The 24,223-nt window shown below is 30.7% G+C and overlaps 1 protein-coding gene across 6 annotated transcripts; it reads left to right on the top strand.

Moving 5' to 3' along the window:
- The first annotated feature begins 391 nt into the window (after window positions 1-391).
- Window positions 392-15,975, top strand: LOC136205831 (uncharacterized). Of its 6 annotated transcripts, none has more exons than XM_065996639.1 (10): window positions 392-533; window positions 1,315-3,189; window positions 3,266-3,339; window positions 3,421-3,527; window positions 7,399-7,452; window positions 9,545-9,649; window positions 11,142-11,243; window positions 12,731-12,826; window positions 12,919-15,577; window positions 15,783-15,975. In XM_065996639.1, the coding sequence occupies exons 2-3, from the start codon at window positions 1,329-1,331 to the stop codon at window positions 3,316-3,318; spliced, it is 1,914 nt and encodes a 637-aa protein (XP_065852711.1). In that variant the 5' UTR covers window positions 392-533; window positions 1,315-1,328; the 3' UTR covers window positions 3,319-3,339; window positions 3,421-3,527; window positions 7,399-7,452; window positions 9,545-9,649; window positions 11,142-11,243; window positions 12,731-12,826; window positions 12,919-15,577; window positions 15,783-15,975. The 6 variants fall into 6 exon arrangements, with proteins under 6 accessions (XP_065852711.1, XP_065852710.1, XP_065852709.1 ...); XM_065996638.1 differs by having other exon boundaries at window positions 11,142-12,826; window positions 12,919-13,026; window positions 15,524-15,577; window positions 15,783-15,973; XM_065996637.1 differs by having other exon boundaries at window positions 11,142-12,826.
- The last annotated feature ends 8,248 nt before the right edge of the window (window positions 15,976-24,223 follow it).

Here is a 24,223-nt window from a genome sequence, read left to right as displayed (position 1 = left end):
GGTTGGGCTTGGGCTTAAAAATCAAATCCCAAGCTCAACCCATATAAGCCACCTAAAAAAATATACATAGTTTTTAATTATCAAAAATCAAATTTATACTTAAAATAAATATTTAATTATAAATATGTAAATTTTTTAATTAATATTAATATGGCGGGCCGGGCTGGGCCGGGCTGTGATATTTTCATATGTCCCAAGCCCGTCCAAAAAATAGGCGGCTTTAGCGGGCCTAGACTGACTGGGTCTAAGAGTAAATTTCATTGTCCAAACCCGGTCCAAGGGATACGGGCCGGGCGGGTACCCGGGCCCATGGACAGGTCTAGGTAGAGTGGTAATTAACAAATAAATAAACGGGGTAAGGGTTTGGAATTGGCACTGTCTTCATCATCAGCCGCCAAAAAGCTGTTTTTCGACTCCATCCCCTTAAACCCAGCACCATTTGAACTTTGCTTGAAGGCACTTCTTCTTCAGATAATAAAACCATCTAGCCATCATCTTCAAAGGAGAAGGAATTTCCAGCCTACGCCTACCAGGTTTTCCTTATTAAATCATCCACTCACCGTTTCTTGATTCTTTTTTCTGAATTCTTTTTTGAAAATGTTGTGAGATGAGATCTACAGATACCAGGCATATATATGTACATCACAGTTTCTTTATTTGCTTAATGATAAATTACAGAATAGGAACTTATATATCTTTCATACGTCAATCTTGAATGTAATCTTGAATTCTATGGTTACTCTGTAAATATAGTTTTATCTTAAATGAACAGTTTCATTCAGATTATGATTAAGTAGAGTTTATAATTGGGGAAAAAAACATATTTAAGGCCTTGATATTGAGGTTGGGGGAAAGTTTCAGAGTAAAATCCATGTCGGAAATGGGAAGCAGAGGAGAGGCGGTGGATGAAAGAGTAAAATCACTTGTCAAATGAAAACAAGTCAGACTTGGACTCACCTTTTCTTTTGTTCTTGTATTGTATTGTATTTTATTTGTATATATCATTCCTTATCCTAATTCACAACCAACGTAACACCCTTTAACTTCTTTTTTTGTTGTTGTTGGATTGTATTTTAATGTTACTAATTTTCTGTTTGGTGCTTGCGAAACAGTGGATAAGTGGAGCTTGGTTTGTATTTGATTTAACATGTTTGAAACTTAAATATAATTTTTATGAATTTTTGGACTTAATATTTTAGATAAAGTTGTGATTTTGCATGTTTTGATTGATTTTGGTTGTTCAATTTTGTGTTTTTGGAGAAGGGTTTAGGTTTTTGAAGTTGTTTTCCTTGCTTGTTTTGTGTTTTGGTGTAGGGGTTTGTGCTTCAATGGAGATGAAATGGGAATTGGGGGAGTTCAAGGAAGAAATGGTAGGGAGTATGTTTCATGAAGTCCATGAAGCAGCTTCTTCCGTTCTCTCCTTAACTCTCCAATTGAGAGAATACGAGAAACAATTTGAAGTGGCTAAGGATACTTTACTAAAGCAAGAGGAAGAACTCCGAGAACGAGAAGAAGAAGTTGAGATTAAGTTGAGGAAGATAAACGAAAGAGAAGATGAGATTCAGAAACAGGAAAAGGAATTTCAGGAGCGCAATTCAGAGGACAATAAAGTGATTCCGGCTCAGAAGGAGGTGGAGGAATGGAGTAGGATGCTTATTATGAAACGGAAGGAACTGGAATTGGCGCAAAAGGAGCATCAGGAGTGTATTCATGATCTCACTGCGAAAAAGAAGCAATTGGGTTCGGTTATGAAGTCTATTGAAGATCGGAGTAAAAAGCTCAATTCAGAAGATACCAGATTGGGGTTCAAAGAGAAGGAACTGAATAGGGTTCAGAAATTGATTAGTGAGACTTCAAATGATTTATGTTTGAAAGAGAAGCATCTTTGTTCAATCAAAGATATGATTGGAGATTATACTGCAAAACTTGAAGATAAAGAGAAGAAGTATCGTGCAATTAGTTCGTCTCTCGACAAGTATTCTGATGAACTCGTATGGAAACAGACACGTCTTGATTCAGTCAAGGCCATGATCGTCAAGAAAACTGAAGAACTTGAAGCTAAAGAGAAAAAACTTCGTTCAATCGAGGGGATGATTGCGGATTCTACTAAAAAACATGAAGAAAAAGAGAAGAAGTATCATGCAATTAATTCATCTATTGACAGGTGTTCTGTTGAGCTCACAAGCAAACAGAAACATCTTGATTCAGTCAAGAAGATGATCATCATGAAAATCGAAGAACTTGAAGCGAAAGAGAAGCAGTGTGATTCAATCAATATCTCTATCAACAAGTGCGCTGCAGAATTCTCACTGAAACAAAAGGAGTTGGAGTTGATAGACAAGTCTATTGGAGAGAACTCATCAAAACTTCAAGTGGAAGAGGAGAAACGGGCTTTTGTAGAGAGTTACACAGCGGAACTTGCTAATTCGATTGAAGCAAGAGAGAAGGAATTGCAATGCCTCAACGAAAAAATGAAAACTGATTGTGAAAGCCTTGAATTGAAACTCATTGCTGTTCAAAAAGCCATTAGAAAACGAAATGAAGAGCTCTTGGTGAAGGAGAAATCACTGAAATCGGTCCAAATGTCCGTCATAGAGAGCAGTAAGGAGCTAGAAGCTATGAAGAAACAATTAAATGATAAATTCCATTCCAGAGCAATGATTGTGCAAGTTCATGCTTTGCAAGCCCATGAACCAGGGGATTCTTCAACTGCACCAATTGACGAAAGGATTTGTCCGTTGATTCTAGATGATGACATGGGCACCCCCGATTTGATGGTTGATGAAGTTGTATGTGCTCTTAAATTCTCTACTAACCCTGCAAAATTTGTTTTGGATGTGATGCACGGGTCATATTCCCAGCACTGCGCAAATGGAGGTGCAGAACTTGATGTGAGTGTTGTGAAGAGTAAACTTCTATTAATGGAACAGCTGAGGAAATTCCGTCCGATAGTAGATCTTCCGTTGAAAGACGAAGCCATGAAGCTCGCAGCTTTGTGGAAACTAAATATAATAACAATGGAGACTGTGAAGGAGATAGAAGTTTTGACATTTCTACTGTTTTGTCATCTATATGGATTGGTATCTCGTTTTAGTTTCGACGACATCTTAAGAGTTCTAGTGAAGGTTTCTTGTCACAGAAATGCTCCTTATATCTACTGGGTTATGGGTTTCAAAGATATGATGCCCGGTGAGTGTTCGAACAAATTTACTCTTCAACTCCATCTTTATGTGTTTTCTAATAGCCTTATTGTTTTGTGATTCAGACCTTATACAGATTCTTATGCAAAGGAAGCAGCATATAGAGGCTGCTATATAAATTTATATTTAGACTATAAATGTAAGTGCTCAAATTTTTTATTTATGTTTTAATATTTTACTACCTAATAGATAAATAAAAATTGTTGATATGATGGGACAGGTACCGCTAACTTTACAATAAATGACAAAAACATTCCTCTATATAGCACATATACATTATAGGAAGGGTCGTCGTGGTTCATGCAGCTCCTGATGATCTTGGCAAAGGTAACAGTTCCTCCAAGGTAGATCATTATAATAATTTTAAAAATCAATTGGTCATTTTAAACAAATTTAACCTAATAAATTATTTTAATTCAAATTCCGAAATCTAATGAAATGTCTAAAAAAAATTCAAGGATGTATATAACTAAAGGGTAGTTACATGAAGATTATAAAACTTAATTCTGATTATTTCCTATATATAATAAATAAAATATGTTTTTATATTCTTATTTAAAAAATTTATACTCCAATTCATAAATTCTAAATTATAGATAATAGATTTTAGATCTTTAATTTATAAACTCTAATTTTTAAAATAAATTAAAAATATTTTATTTTTATAAAAAAATATTAATTCTATTAGTTTAATATAATTCAAAATTAGAATTTAATATAATTATAAATACTTGCATTTCTATGTGAATTTCTCCATAACTAATCATAGATGTTATCCATGGACCAGGCCCACTATCTAAATATAAGTTTTGAACATACATTTTGCTTATCAGTCCTTCTCGGGCCAAGCTCAATAGGGCTCGATTAGTGTCTGGGCCGGGCTTAAATCCTTAAACCCAATCTTGGCCTGCATATGTATAAACAGAGGGGTCAATTACATGAATATCATAATTATACAACTAAGTCATATCACCAAACTTAATTCTTAATATGTCATTATTTTCTATATATTATAATTTTACACCATAATTTAAAAATTCTATACTCCAATTCATAAATCATAAACCCTAGAAAATATATTCTAGACTCCTAATTTATAAATTTTAATCCGTAAAATATATTAAAAGTACTCATTTTACTAATTTGACATAATCCAAAATTATGACTTGATATAGTTGTAAATACTTTCTAAAGCATGAATTTCTATGTAATTTTCCCTAAACAGAATGTATTATAAGTAGACATTTGTATTCTGAACTAATATAAAAAGCTTGATTGACACCCTCAGTTTTTAAATATTCAGACGACCTCGCAAAATTTATATAAAATATAGTTAATTAACACTTGGTTGTAAAAAAAAAAAAAGTAAGTTACATGCGAAAGGTGTATTATACCCATCTCAGAAAAGTAAAACGATCAAGGTTTCTAATATCGCAGATGACAAGTTTTGCAGTTTAGTAAGTAAAAACTTCATTTTTAAATGGTTTATCTATTCTCTTAATTATGTAATAACATCTTAAGATGCGTGCAACACATTTTTCACATCCAACTTACTTTTTTTTTTTTTTCTTTTTACAACTGAGTGATTTATTATTTACAATTAAAACAAGTTAAGAAAGCTATCATGAGATTTTAACCCCAGATGGAATGGGCCTAATTGAGCCGGACCCAACCAAGTTTAACCCGGTTTGACGTCTAACTGTATTGTTCAAATTTAGCTCAATACGTATTAAACATGTTGAGCTAAGCTAATTCAGTCAATCTCATCTAATTAAAATAAAAATGCAACAAAATCATTTTAGTTAAATTAATAAAACAAAATTCGAAGAAAAATAATAAAAAAATCGAAAGCACAAATAAATAAAAAAATTGTCTTTAAATATTTGTTAAGATTGAATAGCACAAACAAGTATAATTAGTTAATAAATAAGGCAAAAAGCATTCTGAACCCCCTGATCTTTCATTCTTTGGTGCATTAAGCCCTCGATCTTTCATTTAGACACATTGAGCCCTTGATCTTTCATATATAGGCGTATTAGGTCATTCCATAAATCAATTCACATATGAGTGTATTAAGGGCATGTTTGGTTCAACTAGAAGTGTTCAACGATCGGTTTGGTCTAAAAACCGAACCGAACCGAAACAACCGAATACCGAAAACACCTAAAATAAAAACGAACCTAACCGGTTTATGTTAACGAACCGAACCAATTATTTCAGTTCGGTTCAGTTTGGTATTCGGATTCATCATTTATAAAATAAATTATTAATTAATTATTAGTTTATATTATATTTAAAATATGTACATTAAAATTTCATGATCCTAAACTTAAATAACCACCCTAGAAGTAAAAAATAAAAATGGGTACTTGGACAATGGCCCGAAGAGATATATAAATTGTCAACCAAAATACTTTATGCATTATAAACTGTCACATTCAAAATAAATAAATAAAGTTTTTGAAAATTTTCAAACAAGTATATTAAAGGGATTAGATTGAGATTGTCCACCCCGAATACCAAACTGAACCGAACCGAAATAATCGGTTCGGTTCGGTTCGGTTTGTTAATATAAATCGGTTAGGTTCGTTTTTATTTTAGGTGTTATTCGGTATTTGGTTGTTTCGGTTCGGTCTGAAAACCGAACCGATCGTTGAACACTTCTAGTAGAACCAAACATGCCTTTAATACACTCATATGTGAATTGATTTATGAAAGGGCCTAATACACCAATATATGAAAGATCAAAGGCTCAATGTATCTAAATGAAAGATCGATGACTTAATGCACCAAATAATGAAAGATCAGGGGCTCAATGTGTCTAAATTAAAGATCGATGGCTTAATGCACCAAACAATGAAAGATCAGGGGGCTCAGGATGCTTTTTGCCAATACATAATCATCAAGAAATAAACAAAGAAAATAGGGCAGAAAGAAAACTACGTGTTTTTTTTTTGTTTTGTAAAATTGGTATCTGTAAGTTTTTTTTATCCAAATAAAAACTGAGGTTTTCGTTTTGCTAAAAATGAAGGTCACTTAGTTTGACACCGTAAATATGACCATTAACAACATCAAAATGGAAAATTCTAAAAATTAAAGTTGTTTAAAATGTCGTCAAATCTTTGAATTTTCGATATTAAGATTGTTAACACTCATTTTAATTCTTATATTAATCTTTAACACATCTCACTCGCAAAATGCCCCAAAGTCTAATACCATATCATTGAACTCATTGAATAAAAGCCCAAACTGATAGTTAAGGTCCAACCATAGATCATAAGATTAAGGTACAAAAATACCTTAAACGTTTTGGGTCAAGAGCAATTTTACCCCTAACTTCTAATATGGTGCAATTTTACCTGTAACATTGGAAGCCATGAGCAATTTTACTCCTAACGTTGATAAATTGGGTCAATTTCAGACACTATTATAAAACACATATATTTTTGTTCCTTATTCTACACCAATTGCATAATAATTCGTTCTAAAAAATAATTTAATATTTTTATAATTTAATAATAGAATTGAAGATAAATATTTATAAATTCGGTAAATTTTTTTATTTTTTTTATCTAATTCTTACAAAAAGACAATATATTTTTTTTATTTTTTTTTTCATATCCCAACATATGTTTGTGATTTGTTACTGATGAAATAACGCACGTGTGAAGTGTAAATGACAAGATTAATGATCGAGAAAACAGTTTGATAAATTATTTCTCAAATTGACCAAATTTATCAACGTTAAGGGTAAAATTGCACAATTTTAGATGTTGGGGGTAAAATTGCTCATGATTCAAAACATTGGGCGTATTTTTACGCCTTAACCCTAGATCTTATCTCATTTCATATTTTGGTTTTTATAGGATTGGATCGGGTCAAATATTAAATATACATGCTCCCTAAACTTATTGGTCTACTAAAATTAACTTGAGTGGTTAAGTGCTTCAAATTATCTAAGCTATCGATCTCGAATTCGAATGCAAACAAAAAAATTGCGTAAGAATCCATTTAAAATATGTACGAGGATTCTCAATCCGAGTAATCAAAATATTTTTTTAAAAAAATATTGGGTCTAGTGTTGAATATATATGCATGTTCAGACTCAAACTTATGAAACGGAAGTTTGTAAAAACTGAAGAGACTCGTCGTGAATAGGTGTGGAGGTTGTTTCTGACATATTGCATTATATTTGCAGGGGAAAATCAACTTAGCAAGACCACTGGTAATGCTGGTGACAGAGTTGCATGTGGTAAGTATGGATTCTCTTTGGCCGTATCCTAACACACACACACATATATATATATATTACAAAATAAAATCATTTTTTTTAAATTAAGTAAAATTGATGCAGTAATATTATTAAAAATAAAAATCAATTAAGGGTAATTAATTTATTAGTCCCTATATTTTGACAAAACACACTGTTAAGTCCTCGTATTTTCAAAAACACATGGTAAAGTCTCTAACCTTTTTCTCGATGAACTGTTTAGTCTCTAACATTTTTCTCGGTAAACTGTTTAGTCTATGCCTTTAGACTCTCATAAAAATTTTGCTAGTCAATTTAGATTTGCGTTGTTATTTTCCTTTATTTTTCTTTCCTTTAAACTCTAATGCATCTGAAATCAACTTTGAATGTTTTTCTTCTTGATTTTCTTCTTAATCGTTCAAATTCGTAAGCATTGTGTCTGTTCTTTTTCTTGTTTTCCATACAAATAGCTTCTTATTCTAAATTGGATTTCCTTTTATGAAGTTTGAAGGTAAATAGTAAAGGTAATTTAGTCATTTCTAAAGTCATAAACGGTAAAAAATCTAACAAACAGACGGAAGGACTAAACAGTTCACTGAAAAAAAGTTAGGGACCTTACCATGTGTTTTTAAAAATACAGGAACTAAAAAACGTATTTTGTCAAAATATAGGGACTAATGAGATAGAATTAGAATATTCAGTCTTGAAATGTTTTGATAATCTATATTTACTGATGAAATATTGTTGTACTTACAGGTATTATTAAATTGGAATGATGACATGACACCATAATCATCACAATTTTAGATTTTACACGTATTCTTGAACTTTTTAGTTATAAAGTTATTTAGGTGTTGTTTGGAAGATAAAATGGTTATTTGGAGAGAAAAATCTTCTAGAGATGGTGTTTTTGAAAATTAAAAACTTATATTCATTTACATGTAGTTCTAAATATCTTTAATTTCCGACTTTTTAATTTTGAGGTTGAAAACGATCTTTAATGTGTTTTTTTTGAAAACCGATCTTTAATGTTATTTACTTTTATAAAAGTTTTTCTTATGATAGTAAGAATAAAATCGGGTGGGTTTTATGTCTGGTTTTGAAGTTGATTGATCATAATGTTAGTAAGAGTGAAGTTGAGTGGTCATATGTGTAATTTATTCAAATAATGGTATCCATAAACAAACCTCTTACCTAGATCTAGAGGCGAAGGTAAGGAAGAGATGTGATATGGTGCCGGAAATCACTCCTTAAAAGGTGGTTTTGCTCTTACCCACCTGCTAATTGTACCCCAAGCGTATAAAGGGTTGAGCATCTCGTTGTTGTTTTTTTTCTTCTAATCTTGGCTAAAACCTCATCATTCTGGTCTTGATAGAGAAAAAAATCATCATATATGTTGGCTTATTTTTACACTTGCAACAATTAAAGACTGGACTTTATTAGTGTCAAAGTTCAAAATTGCTCCATATTACGAACGTTGAAAACACAGTTTTACTATTTTTTATATTAAAAGTATATCTAAACTTTCTTAAAACGTGACGGAATTTTTTTATAATCTATATATAATATAAAACAGTAACGATGGAACTGAGGTGTCACTTCCTCCTTTTTTAGTGATAAAAAATTTAATATATTAATTTTAATTTTATTATGTATATTTATCTATAAAAAGATTATTTTATCCCATATATCTAAGAGTACTACAGAATTTAAATTAATCCCTAAAATCTCTCTAATTCTCTACATATCTATATATAATATAAAACAGTAACGGTGGAACTGAGATGTCACTTCCTCATTTTTTTACTGATAAAAAATATAATATAATATATAATATATTAGTTTTTATTTTATTATTATATTTATCTATAAAAATATTATTTAAAGTAAATGTGAAAATCAAATAATAATATTTAATTTATATAACACATTTATGCCATTAATTGTAATTATTAGATTGTATTTTTATTTCTTACCAAAAAAAAAAGATTGTATTTTTATTAATATTTATATATTAAGATGAATCCGTGCATCACACGGGTCAAAAACTAGTTTATTCCTAAATCTATAATAATAATAAAAAAATGGTTGATAGGTTTATTTGGTGGAATTGAATCACAAGTGGTGAAGGCGGTTGCTGTTCTTAGTAGCACAAAACCAGGTGTCAAAGGGACTGTCAATTTCAACCAACAACCTAAAGGTATTTCTACTCTTCCAATTTTAGCAACTTTATTGAAACTTATATGATTGTCGGTGCTAATTATTCCAAAATTACTTACGTTTACGTGTAAAAATTAAGATAATTCACATATCAAATGTAAGTTTACGCCTCGACGCCAATAAATATAATTACTTTACTTCGATTTATATTTTCTTGATAGTACAACGACTATCTTTTCTTAAAAATATCAATCCGACGCTAGAGTATTGAAATTCTCATATAAAAATAAGGAATAATTTGTGTTTTAGTTAAATTAAAACATTAAAAACTTTAATTTTGCTATTATATTGTTCTGCAGTGTGTATATAGAAAGAGGATAACAGTTAAATTTGTCGCAATATTATGGTAGTAAATAAATTTTACTTTTACTTTAAGAAACAATCCAATGTTGCTCTCATAGTAGAAATGTCAATTCAGTTTTCTACCCATATGATATAAATTCTAGTGTATTTTGATTTTTTTATACATAAATACTGATATTTATCATAAGCTCAAATTTCTACTAACATGGGATAAGATTATTTTCCACAACTATGTGGAGTTACAACAAAAATTATTAGAAGCATTCAGTTTTCCACATTAAATGAAAGATGTTATATATAATGTCGAGCCACACATATATAAAAAATTTCAATATTTTAATTATTAAATAAAATTACTGATAAAAAAAACATTTTTACCTTTATCCCTATTTTTAATTAGTTATGTGAATTCCTTTATATCTATAACTTTCTTTTCTATTTAGTCTCACTCATCCCATTTATTGGGTCTTCAAGATTGTGTGATTTTATCTTCTTCCCTTTCCTTTACTCTTCTTCTCAAACTTTCCGTCACCGTTACCGTCTCGGTTCCTTCTTTCTATTCAGGCTCTCTTAGAGGAGGAAGGAGAGAGCTTGTCTTCTTTCTTCCTCCTTTCATTTATGTTTTAGTCTTTGTTTTTTAGTTTCAGATTTATCTTTTCTTCATAGTTTGAAGTCTATATACTTTCTCGAATATCTTTTCCGTCAGATCTCCACCTGTTAGCTATACTTTTATCTTTTATTCTTTTTTCGGTCTTAGCAAGAGCGGAAAAGGTTCATGTTGTCCGCAGATCTATAAATCTGCGTGGTTGCAAAAACAGAAAGGACTCAGATCCGAATGTCCGGAAGAGACTAGCAATGAAGAATGGATTACAGCTGTTTTTCAACGGGATTCGACTCACGAGGAGTATATGATTTCTATTCTGTTGTATTTGTACTTTTTATGGTTTTTATTTGCTCTTTGTAGTCTTTTTATTGCTCTTTGTAGTCTATTTCTTGTTTTTGTAATCTATTTTCTTCCATTCATGGATCTTATACTGGCTTTTGCCTGTATGGGTGGGAAGTTTTATCGTACTGTATTTGTACTTTGTGATTCTATGAAATGAAATATGGCGTTTTTATAAAAAAAATAAAATAAAAAAATAACTTTCTTTTCTATTTTAATTTTTCAGGTCCGACCACTATAATTGGAAGCATTTCAGGGCTGAAGCCAGGCCTTCATGGGGTCCATGTTCATGCTACCGGAGACATATCAAATGGTTGCGCCGCCGCTGGTATTTTTGAATTCAAGTATTTTCATTTCATGAGCTTTCTGAATCTATATAGTGTCTCATTAGCTTTTCAAATCGTATAAAATAATCTACTGACTATCTGAATTTATTTAAAGTGATTTATTGACTTCATGAACTTGCTTACAGTAATCCATTTGTCATTTGAATTTGTTTAAAGAGATATACATTGTAATTTATCTAAATCTTAAAAAAAAATTAAAACTTAAAAAATAAAGGTATAATTCGTGATTTTAGTCTTTAAAACAAATCAACTTTCTGTTATATTTTTATGTCGTTTTATAGATTTAGGGACTTAATAATGACATCTTATACAAGTTTAGGAGCTAATGAGACACCATCTAAATTCAGGGGCCAATTAAACTTTTTGGACAAATTCAAAGAGTTTAAACCTATTTCAAATGCGTTTATATTTTTTTTCAAATTTTCTTTTTTTTTTCAAATCAAATCGGGATTATGCTTTTTCTTCCTCCAAAATACAACGAAATAAATAGAACAAAATATAAAATTATTCCCAACCGGAGCAATTTTATTCTTAATGTCCAAAATGATTTTGGTTAACTTTACTCTTAACATTTAAAAATATTAAGAGTAAAAATGCTCTTGATTGTTAACGTTGGAAATAACTCAATTTAACCGTAAAACTAACCCAATTATCATTGTAATTGAAAACCCAAATCTTAATTTGTTGAAAATAAAGGGCATAAACCATCAATAATAGGGATAATTTCAACGACTCAAGAACCGAAACCATCTATAATAGAGGTAGTTTCACCGATTGGAGGGAGCATAGACCCCTCCAAGCCTCCCTCTATCACGGCCCTATCTCACACGAAATATGTTCAAGAGCTATTGGAACGAGTTAAAAGGGAAATAGCAAACTTTCTTAGACTTCTATGACTACCACTGCAATCCATAACCCACTGTACATCTCTTTCTAGCGGTGTTGAGTATCGCTAACATATTGATGTCATATAATATCTCACTATCACTTGTCCTGATTACGTCTTCTCGATTAACAAATTGTGTCAATGCATGTACAACCATACTGATAAGGACTAAAAAAAGTGTGATATATACATGGCACACCTGACTTTGTCATATTTATTTTTTTATCCCCATCTTCTATTCGTATAGTTCATTGTTAGCCAGACAACTACCCAAACAATATAAAATTATCATTCATCACCAATGGATCAGAGACATGTGAATTTGTTTGGAAAAATTCAAAAAAATATCTCGTACTCTGTGCCATATGAAAATACATACACATACGAGATACTTTTCTGATATTTTTTTTAATTCTTTTTATATATATACATGTATTTTCATCAGTCGTTGATGAATGACAACATGATACACATTAAAAATCCAAGATTTATGACTATCTAATGCACGACATCCTAATCGAAAGGATAAAATGTTAATAATGGATTCTCTAAAAAAAAAAAATGTTAATAATAGAAATGCAGGGCCACATTTTAACCCACTAGGGAAAGAGCATGGTGGTCCTAATGATGATAATGTTCATGCTGGTGATCTTGGAAATTTCAATGTTGCTGCTGATGGTAATATATATATCCACTTCTTCTTCTATTTTACTAAATATTTTATTAGCTAATAGATAAATAAAAATAATGATATGATTATGATGGGACAGGCACAACTAACTTTATAATAAAAGACAAAAACATTCCTCTGTATGGCACATAGACCATTATAGGAAGGGTTGTTGTGGTTCATGCAGCTCTTGATGATCTTGGCAAAGGTAATATTTCCTCTCTATTTAATTTAAGCAAGTCTACGCCACTAGTAAATCATTATAATAATTTGGCTTAATAGGCACCCAACCTCCTAAACTTGTAACTTTTTGTACCTGACCCTTTTAATTTAAGGGACAACCTTTCAACCCCATCAACTCTCCAAAACATCACATACAACCCCTTACATATCTATGTTCGGTCAAAATATTGACTCATATAGAAAACGCGTTTGACTGTTGACTTCACCAATGCCACGTGTCATTTTTGTAACAATCACTTTGATAAATTTCACCTCGACGACCACTACCGTCAACCTCAGCACCTCGATAAGGCTGGGACGACAAACAGCGACAGCACCTCGCACGAATATAGAAAAATTTAATAAAAAAATGACACGTGGTATTGGTGTGGGCAACAGTCAAGCACGTTTTCTACACGGGGTCAATATTTTGACCGAACATAGTGATATAAGGGGTTGTATGTATTGTTTTTGGAGAGTTGAGGGGGTTGTCCCTTTAGTTGAAGAGGCTAGGTGAAAAAAATTACAAGTTTAGAGGGTTGGATGTTAAACCTAATAATTTTAAAAAGTCAATTATTCATTTTAAACAAATTTAACATAATAAATTATTTATATTTTTTCGAATTTAGCATAAGCTTTGTCTCCAAAAAAAAATAATAATTCAGGGACGCATATGACTAATCATAGATTGTCCATGGACGCATATACCGCTCAGCTTGTCCAGGCCCACTATCTAAATATCAGTTTTTGAACATACATTTTGCTTATTAGGTCTGCTGCCAATCTCAATATGGCTTGATTAGTGTTTGGGCCGGGCTTAAATCCTTAAACCCAATCTTGGCCTGCATATGTATAAACAGAATGAATTAAACCTAGACATTTGTCTTCTGAACTTGTCTAAAAAGCTTGATAGGCATCCTCAAGTTTCAAATATCCAGATAGCCTCTCAATTTATATAAAACATAGTCAATTAATTATTTAGTTGCAAAAAAAAAGTAAGTTACATGCAGAAGGTGTGTTAGATCCACCTCGGAAAATGTATATGGTTCTAATATCGGAGATGACAAGTTTTGCAGTTGAGCAATGACATTTTAAGGCGCGTACAACACATCTTCCGTATCCAACTTATTTTTATAGCCGAGTGATTAATTGCTTATATTTAAAACAAGTCGGGAGGGCTATCTAGACATTAGTAGTTTTTTTAAAACATTTTTTTCCTACAACTCATTAACTGAAAATTTGACAAAAACAAAAATAAAGTTATGATATTTTGATATTTTAAAATGATAAACATAAAAACGATTTTCATAATTGTAAATAAAAATTAAAATCTGATTTTTCATATAATTTCCTCACAAATTTAGCTCAATACGTATTAAACATGTTAGAGCTAAGCTAAATTCAGTCCATCTCATCTAATTAAAATAAAAATGCAACAAAATATTTTTAGTTAACTAATAAAACAAAATTCGAAAAATTATCTTTAAATATTTGTTAAGATTAAAATTAAATAGCACAAAAAACTATGATTAGTTAATAAATAATTATCAAGGAATAAACAAAGAAAATATGGCAAAGCCTAAAGAAAATTATGTGATTTTTCGTTTTGCCAAACTGGCATCTGTAAATTTTTTTTATCCAAATGAAAACTGAGATTTTCGTTTTACTAAAAACGAAGATCATTTAATTTGACACTATAAAGATGACCGCTACATCAAAATAGGAAAATCTAAAAATTAAAGTTGTTTAAAGTATCACCAAATCTTTGAATTTTCAATATTGATATTGTCAACACTCATTTTAATTCTTATATTAATCTTTGACACATCTCACTCGCAAATACCCGGAGTCGGATACAATATCATGGAACCCATTTTAATTAAAAGCCCAAACTAGTTTGGACCCAACCATAGAATGTATATTAATCTCTTACACTAAGTTCCTACTCATTTCATATTTTGGTTTTTACTGCATTGAATCGGGTCAAATATTAAATATACATGCTCACTGAACTTATTGGCTCTACTACCAATTAAGGTTAAATTGAATGATTAAGTGCCTCAAATGGTCTAAGCTAGTAATCTCGAATTCGAATGTAAACAAAAAAAAAAATTGAGAAAAAATCTATTTAAAATGTGTATGATGATTCTCAAACCGAGTAATCCTAATTTTTTTTTTAAAAATTTATTGGGTCTAGTATGCATGTTCAGACTCAAACTTATGAAACAACAGTTTGTAAAAAGTGAAGAGAGTCGTGAATAGGTGTGGAGGTTGTTTCTGACAGGAATATTCACATGCACCTTAATGACCAAATGAATTTGGTCATTCACCGTTAGATCTAGGCTTATTAAATCTAAGCTGCAGGATACTTTGAATCTCCACCTTATGATTCTAATAAGTCTAGATCTAATGATAAATGACCAAATACTGCATGGTCATTAAGGTCAATGTGATCAAAACCGTATGTTGCATTATATTTGCAGGAGGAAATCAACTTAGCAAGACCACTGGTAATGCTGGTGACAGAGTTGTCTGTGGTATGTACGGATTCTCTTTGGCTGCATCCTAACACATATATATAAATTAAAAATAAAATCAGTTTTTTTCAAATTAAGTAAAATTGATGCAGTAATATCCTTAAAAATGAAAATAAAAATAAATTAATGAGATAGAATTAGAATATTTAGTCTTTAAATGTTTTGATAATCTATATTTACTGATGAAATATTGTTGTACTTACAGGTATTATTAAATTGGAATGATTTTTTTTTTTGATTCTTGATTATCTGTAATATTTTTTACCTTGTTAATCTATTCAATGTAAAAAAAAAAAATGTAAATATTAATATAGGACTATATTTACAAAAAAATATGTATTGTAAAGATTCATTTGTTTTACATATATATACACACATGTGCAAGTTATGGAAGATTAAGGCTTCATTTGTTTGTCGAAAAATATTGTATAGTAAACTATTTTTTTAATTTTCGGGTGTTTGTTTACTAAGGAAAATAAATCAGTAGAAAATTTGAAAGTTAGTCGATAGAAAAATATATGAAGAAAGTGAGATAGTAATTCTAAACTTTTAGAGTCATACTTCATTCTTATTACTATTTTGAAATCACTTCTTTCCGTTTTTCGGCGTTATAAGCAAACATCGGTAAATATTTTATTTTCTAAAAAAAATTAAAATGATCTATTTTCTTAAAACAATTTTAATTCTTTGAGTTGATGTAGTTTTGGTGGTCATTACTTTAGTTAGTAGTAGGGTTTCTATCGTGGAGCTAGAACCTCAAAAAGTATTTCTTGAAAGATTTTATAATTTAGAGAATCATTAAAAACATAAAATTCATTTGAGAATTTATTTTCTCTGGGGCATGCTCACAATCACAAACCAAAAAAATCAAGTTTGGAATTGACATATTCTAAAAATATAATTAACTATATAAATGAAAATTAAATGACAGGTCAACTTTGAGTTTGGATATTTTGAGATAAATAAATTTAAGACCTAAGTAGGGTTAAAAATGAATAAAATAGTAAGTTAATTTACAAATTATATCTTTTAAGTTTTGAATTTTTTTACGGATTTAGACAAATTGCAATGTATGTCATTTTAAATAAGTTCAGTGGGCAAATGGATCACTGTGAGCAAGGTCAGGGGTAATAAATCATTTTAAACAAATTGAGTTGGATAATAGGTTATTTTAAACAAGTTGAGGAGCTTTTAATGTATTAAGCCTTTATCTTATCAACTCCTAAAATTTATTTGAAGGCATTAGACCCAATTGGGTCCCCAACTAGAAATTTAAAGTTAATTAGAATCCTAAACTATTAAAATCATCAGTGACGTCTTTGAACTAAGCAAAAATCATTAATTGGGTTCCATCAGATCCTAAAATCAGAAAATGTGACTATTTGATATAGACTATAATAATCTTTGTGTTGGTTCAAAATGTGTTTGGTGAAAATGATATGAAACTGTTCAACCGAATGAATTTCGATGAGACATCAATTGATGATTTTTGTTTAGAATATAGACTCAACTCGCGATTTCTACTTAATTCAGAGACCTGATTGATGATTTTAATAGTTTAAGATGCTAATTGACTTTAAAATCTTAGTTTGAGGAGCCAAATAGGTATTATGCTTTATTTTAAAGAAAGGGCAAGTAAAAATTACATAAATAAATGGAAGAGGGATGGGGTGAGTTTTCGGTAGAAATAAAAACTAATGAATTATAGTAAAATAACATCTGAACCCTTGAAATTTAATGGATGGGCTTGATTCAATGAACAGGCTCTCTCCTGTTTTTAGTCAACAGGAGAGGATCCAAATCCATCGAACGGAGACATGGAATTTTCATTTATTGTCTCCATTTTGAGACAAATTGATCGGTAAAAAGCACATGAAAAAACTTAAAGGATGAAAATATACATACAAATTTGTTCTTTGGATCGGATTTGGATAAAAAAATTTTTCTTTAGACCCAATCTTGTCTAAGCCCGTAAAAGCTTGCCTCTTTTCTTAGACAAACCTGAGATTTATAAAAATAGCACGGACCGATCCAGTAACGGCCCGTCTATTAATATTAATTAATAAATTTATATATTATTATTTATTTTTAAGTATAAATTTAATTTTTCATCATTAAAAAATATACGTATATATTTAGTTGGGTTTATATAGTCTGGGTTTGAGATTTTATTTTTGAGTTCGAACCCGTCTAAATTAATAGTGGGTTGGGCTGGGCTTGGACCGAACATTTTTAAACAAAAACTCGTTGGGTCCGGCCCGAGCCCGGTCCATGAACAGGTCTCATGTTTGTCTTTTATAGCCGAAACGTAGCTTTTTACAAAAGGAGGAAATTTTTTTTGAAATTTTTTTTCCAAGAATAAACAGTAAGTAAATCAAACGGGTCATAGATCGTGAGTAATGAAATTTGAAGAAATAATTCAATTGGAAAAAAGTGATTTTTTTTTTTTAATTAGAGCTCTTCCTTTTAAAGTATTATTATTGATTTCAAAATTCAAATGGCATTGAATATTCCTAGCTTTTATTTTAGGCAAAAAAAAAAAAACATCCTGAGGCCCCTGAACTTTCATTTTTTGATGTATTAAACCCTCGATCTTTCATTTAGACACATTGAGCCCATGATCTTTCATTCTTTGGTGCATTAAGTCCTCGATCTTTCATTTAGACACATTGAGCCCTTGATCTTTCATATATGAGTGTATTAGGCCCTTATATAAATCAATTTATATATGGGTGTATTAATGGTCTGTTTGGTTTAACTGTTGATATTGTTGGTTCATATATGAGTGTTTCTAATATGGACATGTTTTAAATTAACCTACAAATAAATTATAAAATAAAAAATATATTATACAAATTAATAAAAATAAATTATATAAAGAATAAAAAATAAAAAAATGATTGAACGCAACAAAGCTTTGTTTTTCGATAATTTTGTTCTAGAAATAAAAATAATGTTAAAAAGGAAACACATTTTATGGAAATAAGAAGGATAGTTTTGTCAATAATAACGTAACTACAAACAACTGTCCATGAAAAGCTCTAAAAAAGAGCTTTTCGTGAAAAGCTCCAATATGTTGCAGTGTCCAGAGAAAATACTAAACACTGCGGTTATATAAACCTAACCAAACGCTATATTTCTTGCGGTTTAAAATGAAACGCTAATAATTAAACAACTAATAACAAACAACTTACTAGAACCGCAAACAACTAACAGCAACAACAACATCTATTAGCTAACAGTTGAACCAAACAGACCCTTAATACACCCATATATGATTTGATTTATAAAAGGACTTAATACACCCATATATGAAAGATCAAGGGCTCAATGTGTCTAAATGAAAGATCGATGGCTTAATACACCAAACAATGAAAGATCAGAGACTCAATGTGTCTAAATGAAAGATCGAGAGCTTAATACACCAAACAATAAAAGATCAGGGGTCTCAGGATACCTTTTGCCTTTATTTTAAGTTGATAATTCATAAATCTAAATCTGTTAAGGTAATCTGCTTAAATCTTGAATCACACAAACCTTGTTAAAGCAAGATCCCCCAAAAAAATTATAGTTAGTTAAAACTTATGTTATCCTTTACCTATATAAAATGCAGAAAAAATCACAATCACTTCTGAAATTGGCATATACATATTCATATAATATGAAGAGAATTTCCTTCAACCTAGGATTCTTGGTAGCCTTTTTACTTATTTCATCTTGTGAGTCTCTTTATTTCTTGCTATTTTAATTTTTTCTTTTCTTTATTTATAATTTATCAAATTTCTTGATTTGAGATTCGTCAGACACCTTTTAATTAGATTCTCTTCCAATTAAAGCTTTCTGGGTATGTCAGGAATCGAACTTAAAACATAGCTTAAACGATTTGACGGGAGATCTTTAATCATTTAAACCAACCTTAATTGGTAAATGAGATTGTTGGGGTTTAAACCCATTTTATTCTATAATTTTTATTGGTTAAGATTAAAGTTGCACGCATTAAATGATAGATATTGTCCTTTCCAAATCTTTAAAAGGGAACTTTTTGCTTATCGGTTTATGTTTTAATCTTAACTTACGCATATTATGATTGTGATATATGTATGATTTATATATTGTTAATATTGACTAAAAGTTTAACTACGTTTCTTTTAAAAATTAATTATGTCTGTAACCTTTTAATATATCCTAAAAATCAATTAGATCTCTAATCTTTAAAACTCACTAATTAGGTCATCAACAATCTAATGATATATCTTAAAAACCATACATTATGGACCTAATTGACGATGTTAAAACATTTTGTAATTTTTTTTTTAGTAAAAATGACGCTCTTTTTGGGAATTTCTATTATATATATGATATAAATGTAACAAAAATAGCAACTGTGTTAAACGGGTTGTATGTGACGAATTATCTCTATAAATCATGTTAGAAATTGACCGATTTGAAAATTGATATTGTAGATTTATATAACGGAGTAGAATCAAGAAAAGCGGGAAGAGAAATGAAGGAAAGTGAAGAGGGAGTGGGTTTAAGTAAATCAAAGGGCAAAAAGGATTGCAATAGTGGTTTGGAATGTGAATTGAAGTGTGTTGGTCAAAATTGTGATCATACTTTTTGTCTAAATGGACAATGTCAATGCCAAATTTCTCTCCAATTTACTCTTCCTTGCAACCCCTTTCATCTTTAACATGAATTTTGTTTTCAACTTGGATGATTATGAATAAAAATGCTCCATTTGGGGAAATTTTGTAATTCATGGGCATAATGGGTACTTGGCTAGATTAATATTTACTATTCATTTTTTAATGATTGGGTAAATTACACCCATGGCCATTGAATATCTTTTCGTTTTTAACTTACTTTTTTTATAATTTAGTAATTAATTGATTACATTTTACGCAAGTTCATGAGCTAATTGGATATTTTATTCAAATTGAATGAGCTATCGAGATATTTTGAAAGTTTAAGTTTTTTTGGACAAATTCTGAGGACAAATGATTTATTAAGCCTATAAAAAATAATAAACTGATAATCTTAAAATAATATATATCAAAAACTGCAGAAATATTAATTTAAAAAGATCAAATTTAATATATAAAATTTATTATTAAACAAATTGTCTAACAAATCAAATTGAAAAACTAAATGGTTCCTTTATTTAGAAGGCAATTATCTTTATGATAAAATTGAGCTTAGCAATCGGGAACTGTTTATAACTGTATCATTAATTGAGCCACAAAATTAATATATATGCAAATATATTTTATTCACAGGTTCGGGCATGTGCTTGGCTCGCCTAGGCATGCGTCCAATGGACGGATTTGAACAACAAAATATGATTTTAGATTTAATCCGGTCTACGCTAATTAAAACCCATCTATATCTAAAGTGGGTTTAAATATTATAAAAATAGCACGGATCAGTTCAGTTCTATCCGCTTTATAAAAGCTTGTATTGGATCAGGTCCGAACGGATCTGACCAACCAACCCGACTCATGAACCAGATTGTGGGCGTGGACACACCAAAACTATGAAAACTATGAAGTGTGACCAATTGAATGTGAATAGGTTATAAATAATTGAAAAACCAACATCTTCATCTTTCATAATCATAAAACAGAAATATGAAGTTGGTGTTTAATTAAATTTGGAATTTTCCATACGTGGAAAAGATGTCACTGTCCTATCAACCTTAATTGCTTATGTCTTTTTGTTTTTATCTAAGAAAGTCTATATTCTATCAATCTCTTTAAAGTTGTGGGCAAAAGTCCATATATCTCAAACTTCATATCCCAAAATTTTAAGAGAAAATATAGATGTTGTTAAAAATTATTTATAACTATATAAATTATTATAAATTAAGAAAATTATTAATTTTAATATATTTTAAAAATTAAGGTTTAAAAATTATGGATATATAATATTGTTAGTCCATAAAAATAAAATTTTATTTCAAATTTATTTAAATAAAAACATATAATAAATTTAACATATAGTTCAAAAAAAAATAGCAAATTACATGTCATGTGAGCTGCAAAATGTGCCAACGAGACGTCCTAAGCACCTCACACGACGTGTGGGTACAAATCAAATTCTCTGCCCGAAATTGAACAATTCACATGATGTGTTGCTTAGTCCACACGTCGTGTGAAATGTATAGCAACATTTCAAATAAGCGTGTAAAGGAGCACACGACACACACATTCTGTGGAATAGAAAAACAACAACATTTAGGAACGCTTCGGGGATTCGGAACCACAGGATGCCCCCAACGAGCAAACAACAGAACTAATAGCCCACCTCTAAAGTTTGACACATGGTTCGGGGATTCGGAACCACAGGATTCCCCAACGAGCAAACAACCGAACTAATGGCCCACCTCTGAAGTTTGACACATCATTTACACTTGTGCACAAGCCATCCCCAACCCATTACTCACTAGCCCAAGAAAAATATGAAGATTGGGATGAAATGACAAATAATGGGAGAAAAATTAGGAGAAGTGGGTTAATGCAAGAGTGAGAAGAAGATGTGAGTGAATTAAGGAAGAGTGGACAACATGCACATCACCCATATTCTGAAGAAAAAAAAATTGTAGACTGCCAAACAAAAACACCAAAACTATGTCAAAATTACCTTAGATTCGCTTCTTTACTTTTCCAACTTTCTAGCTCTAATCACTCCAAAAACTCCTTTTAAGCCTCAATTTACTCTTTAGCAACCCGTTTTTCAAGTTTTTATCGTTCTATTATCAATCCCGAGTCCAGAAGTTTGTGTTCTTATTACTGAAAGTTCATTGAAATCACTTTCTATCCAACAAATTCGTTTTCACATTTCAAACCCTTTACGTCCCGTTTTTGTCTCCAATTCTTATATAAACTCGTTTTTAACGTCTCAAATTTGATTTTAGCCTTTCGTTTCGTCTTATTCTGTGTCCGAAAACTCGTTTTACAAGCTATTTTTTGCACCTTAAAACGTTTTATACAATCTGCTAAGCTTTTATATGTTATGTCCAGAAATTTTGTTTTCACAGTTCAAACCCTTTACATCTCGTTTCTGTCTTCAGTTCTTACACACACTCGTTTCTAATATCCTGAACTTTATTTTAGGATTTCGTTTCACATTAATCCATATCGGAAAAGTCGTTTATGAGTCATTCAAAGTCAGACTCAAATTCTGACCCAAATCTTTCCATCTAAACTACGTGTTCCATTCCAAACAATCACACCCGAAGCCGAAGATGAAGTCAGCTCCGCTCTTCACCAATCGTTCGAGGTGCTCGTACTGTTCGTGGATCTGAAATCGATCGTAGCTCGAAGCCTCGTCGGGATAGCCAATTATTGGTTCTAAGATAGTCGTTTCAGTTTCCAATTCTAATTTCATTACTTTCATTATAATCATGCAATTCAATTCCTGCTCATATTATTGATTTGTTTACATTTAATTAGCTATATGTTGATATATAAATCATTTCAGTTGTAATCATTTGCCATTAACATTTGTACTGAAACTCGTTTAATATCAATAAATAGGCTTTTTTTTTATTAAATCTCGCATCGATTTCACATTTACATTTCCTTTACTTATTCGTAATAGTTTAATATGTAATATCTTTAAATAATCTAGCAAAGTTTCTATAACGATAATAGGAATCCAATAGAGACTTTTTCTATCCTTGCGTCCATCACCAATCATTTCAATTAGATTTCAAGTTTTGGCATGCAAAATCCATAAAATTAACCCATATTAATTGAGAATTAATTTTTCTGGCATGTTCGCACCCAAACCACAAGTGACAAAGTTGAAATTAGCATTATTCGAAAATATCGGTAACAATTTTTGGCACATTCAATGAGACCTATTTCTTAAGCTTTACTAAACAAATTGCAATACCCTTATTTCTCATACCACGTACTTAATTTTTTCCACAACAATTTTTATTTCCACACAATGAGAACTGAACTTTAGTAATTTAGCTTGCTAGAATATCTTTGGTCCTTAAGCTAGTAACATTTTAGCTACTAGAATTTGTTTAGGCTTGTTTTATTTGCTTTATTCTTTTGACATTGCTTTTTATACTTGTGTTTATTTATTTCATACTTTATTTTCATGCAATTTTATTTGCTAGTAAAATAGGAATATTTAGTTGCTTTGTTTACTTTATTTTCATATTAAATGAAGTTTAGCCATATTTAATTACCGTTATTCACATAGAATGTTTCCAAAAAAGAACATATGGAGAGACAATATTCCGCCTGACTTAGAGGAAAGTCAAAACCAGAGTCGGAACCATAATAATGAACCATAAGTACCTAAAGGCTTTATGGTCGAGTCGGTGAGCAACATCGAGGGGGAAAACCGACCACCGCCTTAGGAGTCGGTCCCAATCGATTTTGATATGGCTCTACGAAACATAGAGAAGTATATGAACATGATGATGCAAACACTTAGAGCTAACAACGAGGCCATGACAAAGGTGAATAAAGTGCCAATCTTGGAGGAGAGAATCGTCACATGTGGGGTCAATAAAATTCCAGAGAAGTGTGCTGAGATTCTCTCTCAAAAGTCAACATCCCAAGGAACATCGGATAACGGGAGAGGAGTCTGAACTGTCGGTGCCGGTGAAAAATATATCCCACCCCA

This window comes from Euphorbia lathyris, chromosome 9 (assembly GCF_963576675.1).
Source record: "Euphorbia lathyris chromosome 9, ddEupLath1.1, whole genome shotgun sequence".
Lineage (NCBI taxonomy): Eukaryota > Viridiplantae > Streptophyta > Magnoliopsida > Malpighiales > Euphorbiaceae > Euphorbia > Euphorbia lathyris.
The sequence above is the reverse complement of the archived record's forward strand: the minus strand, read 5'-3'. Positions and strand labels throughout refer to the sequence as shown.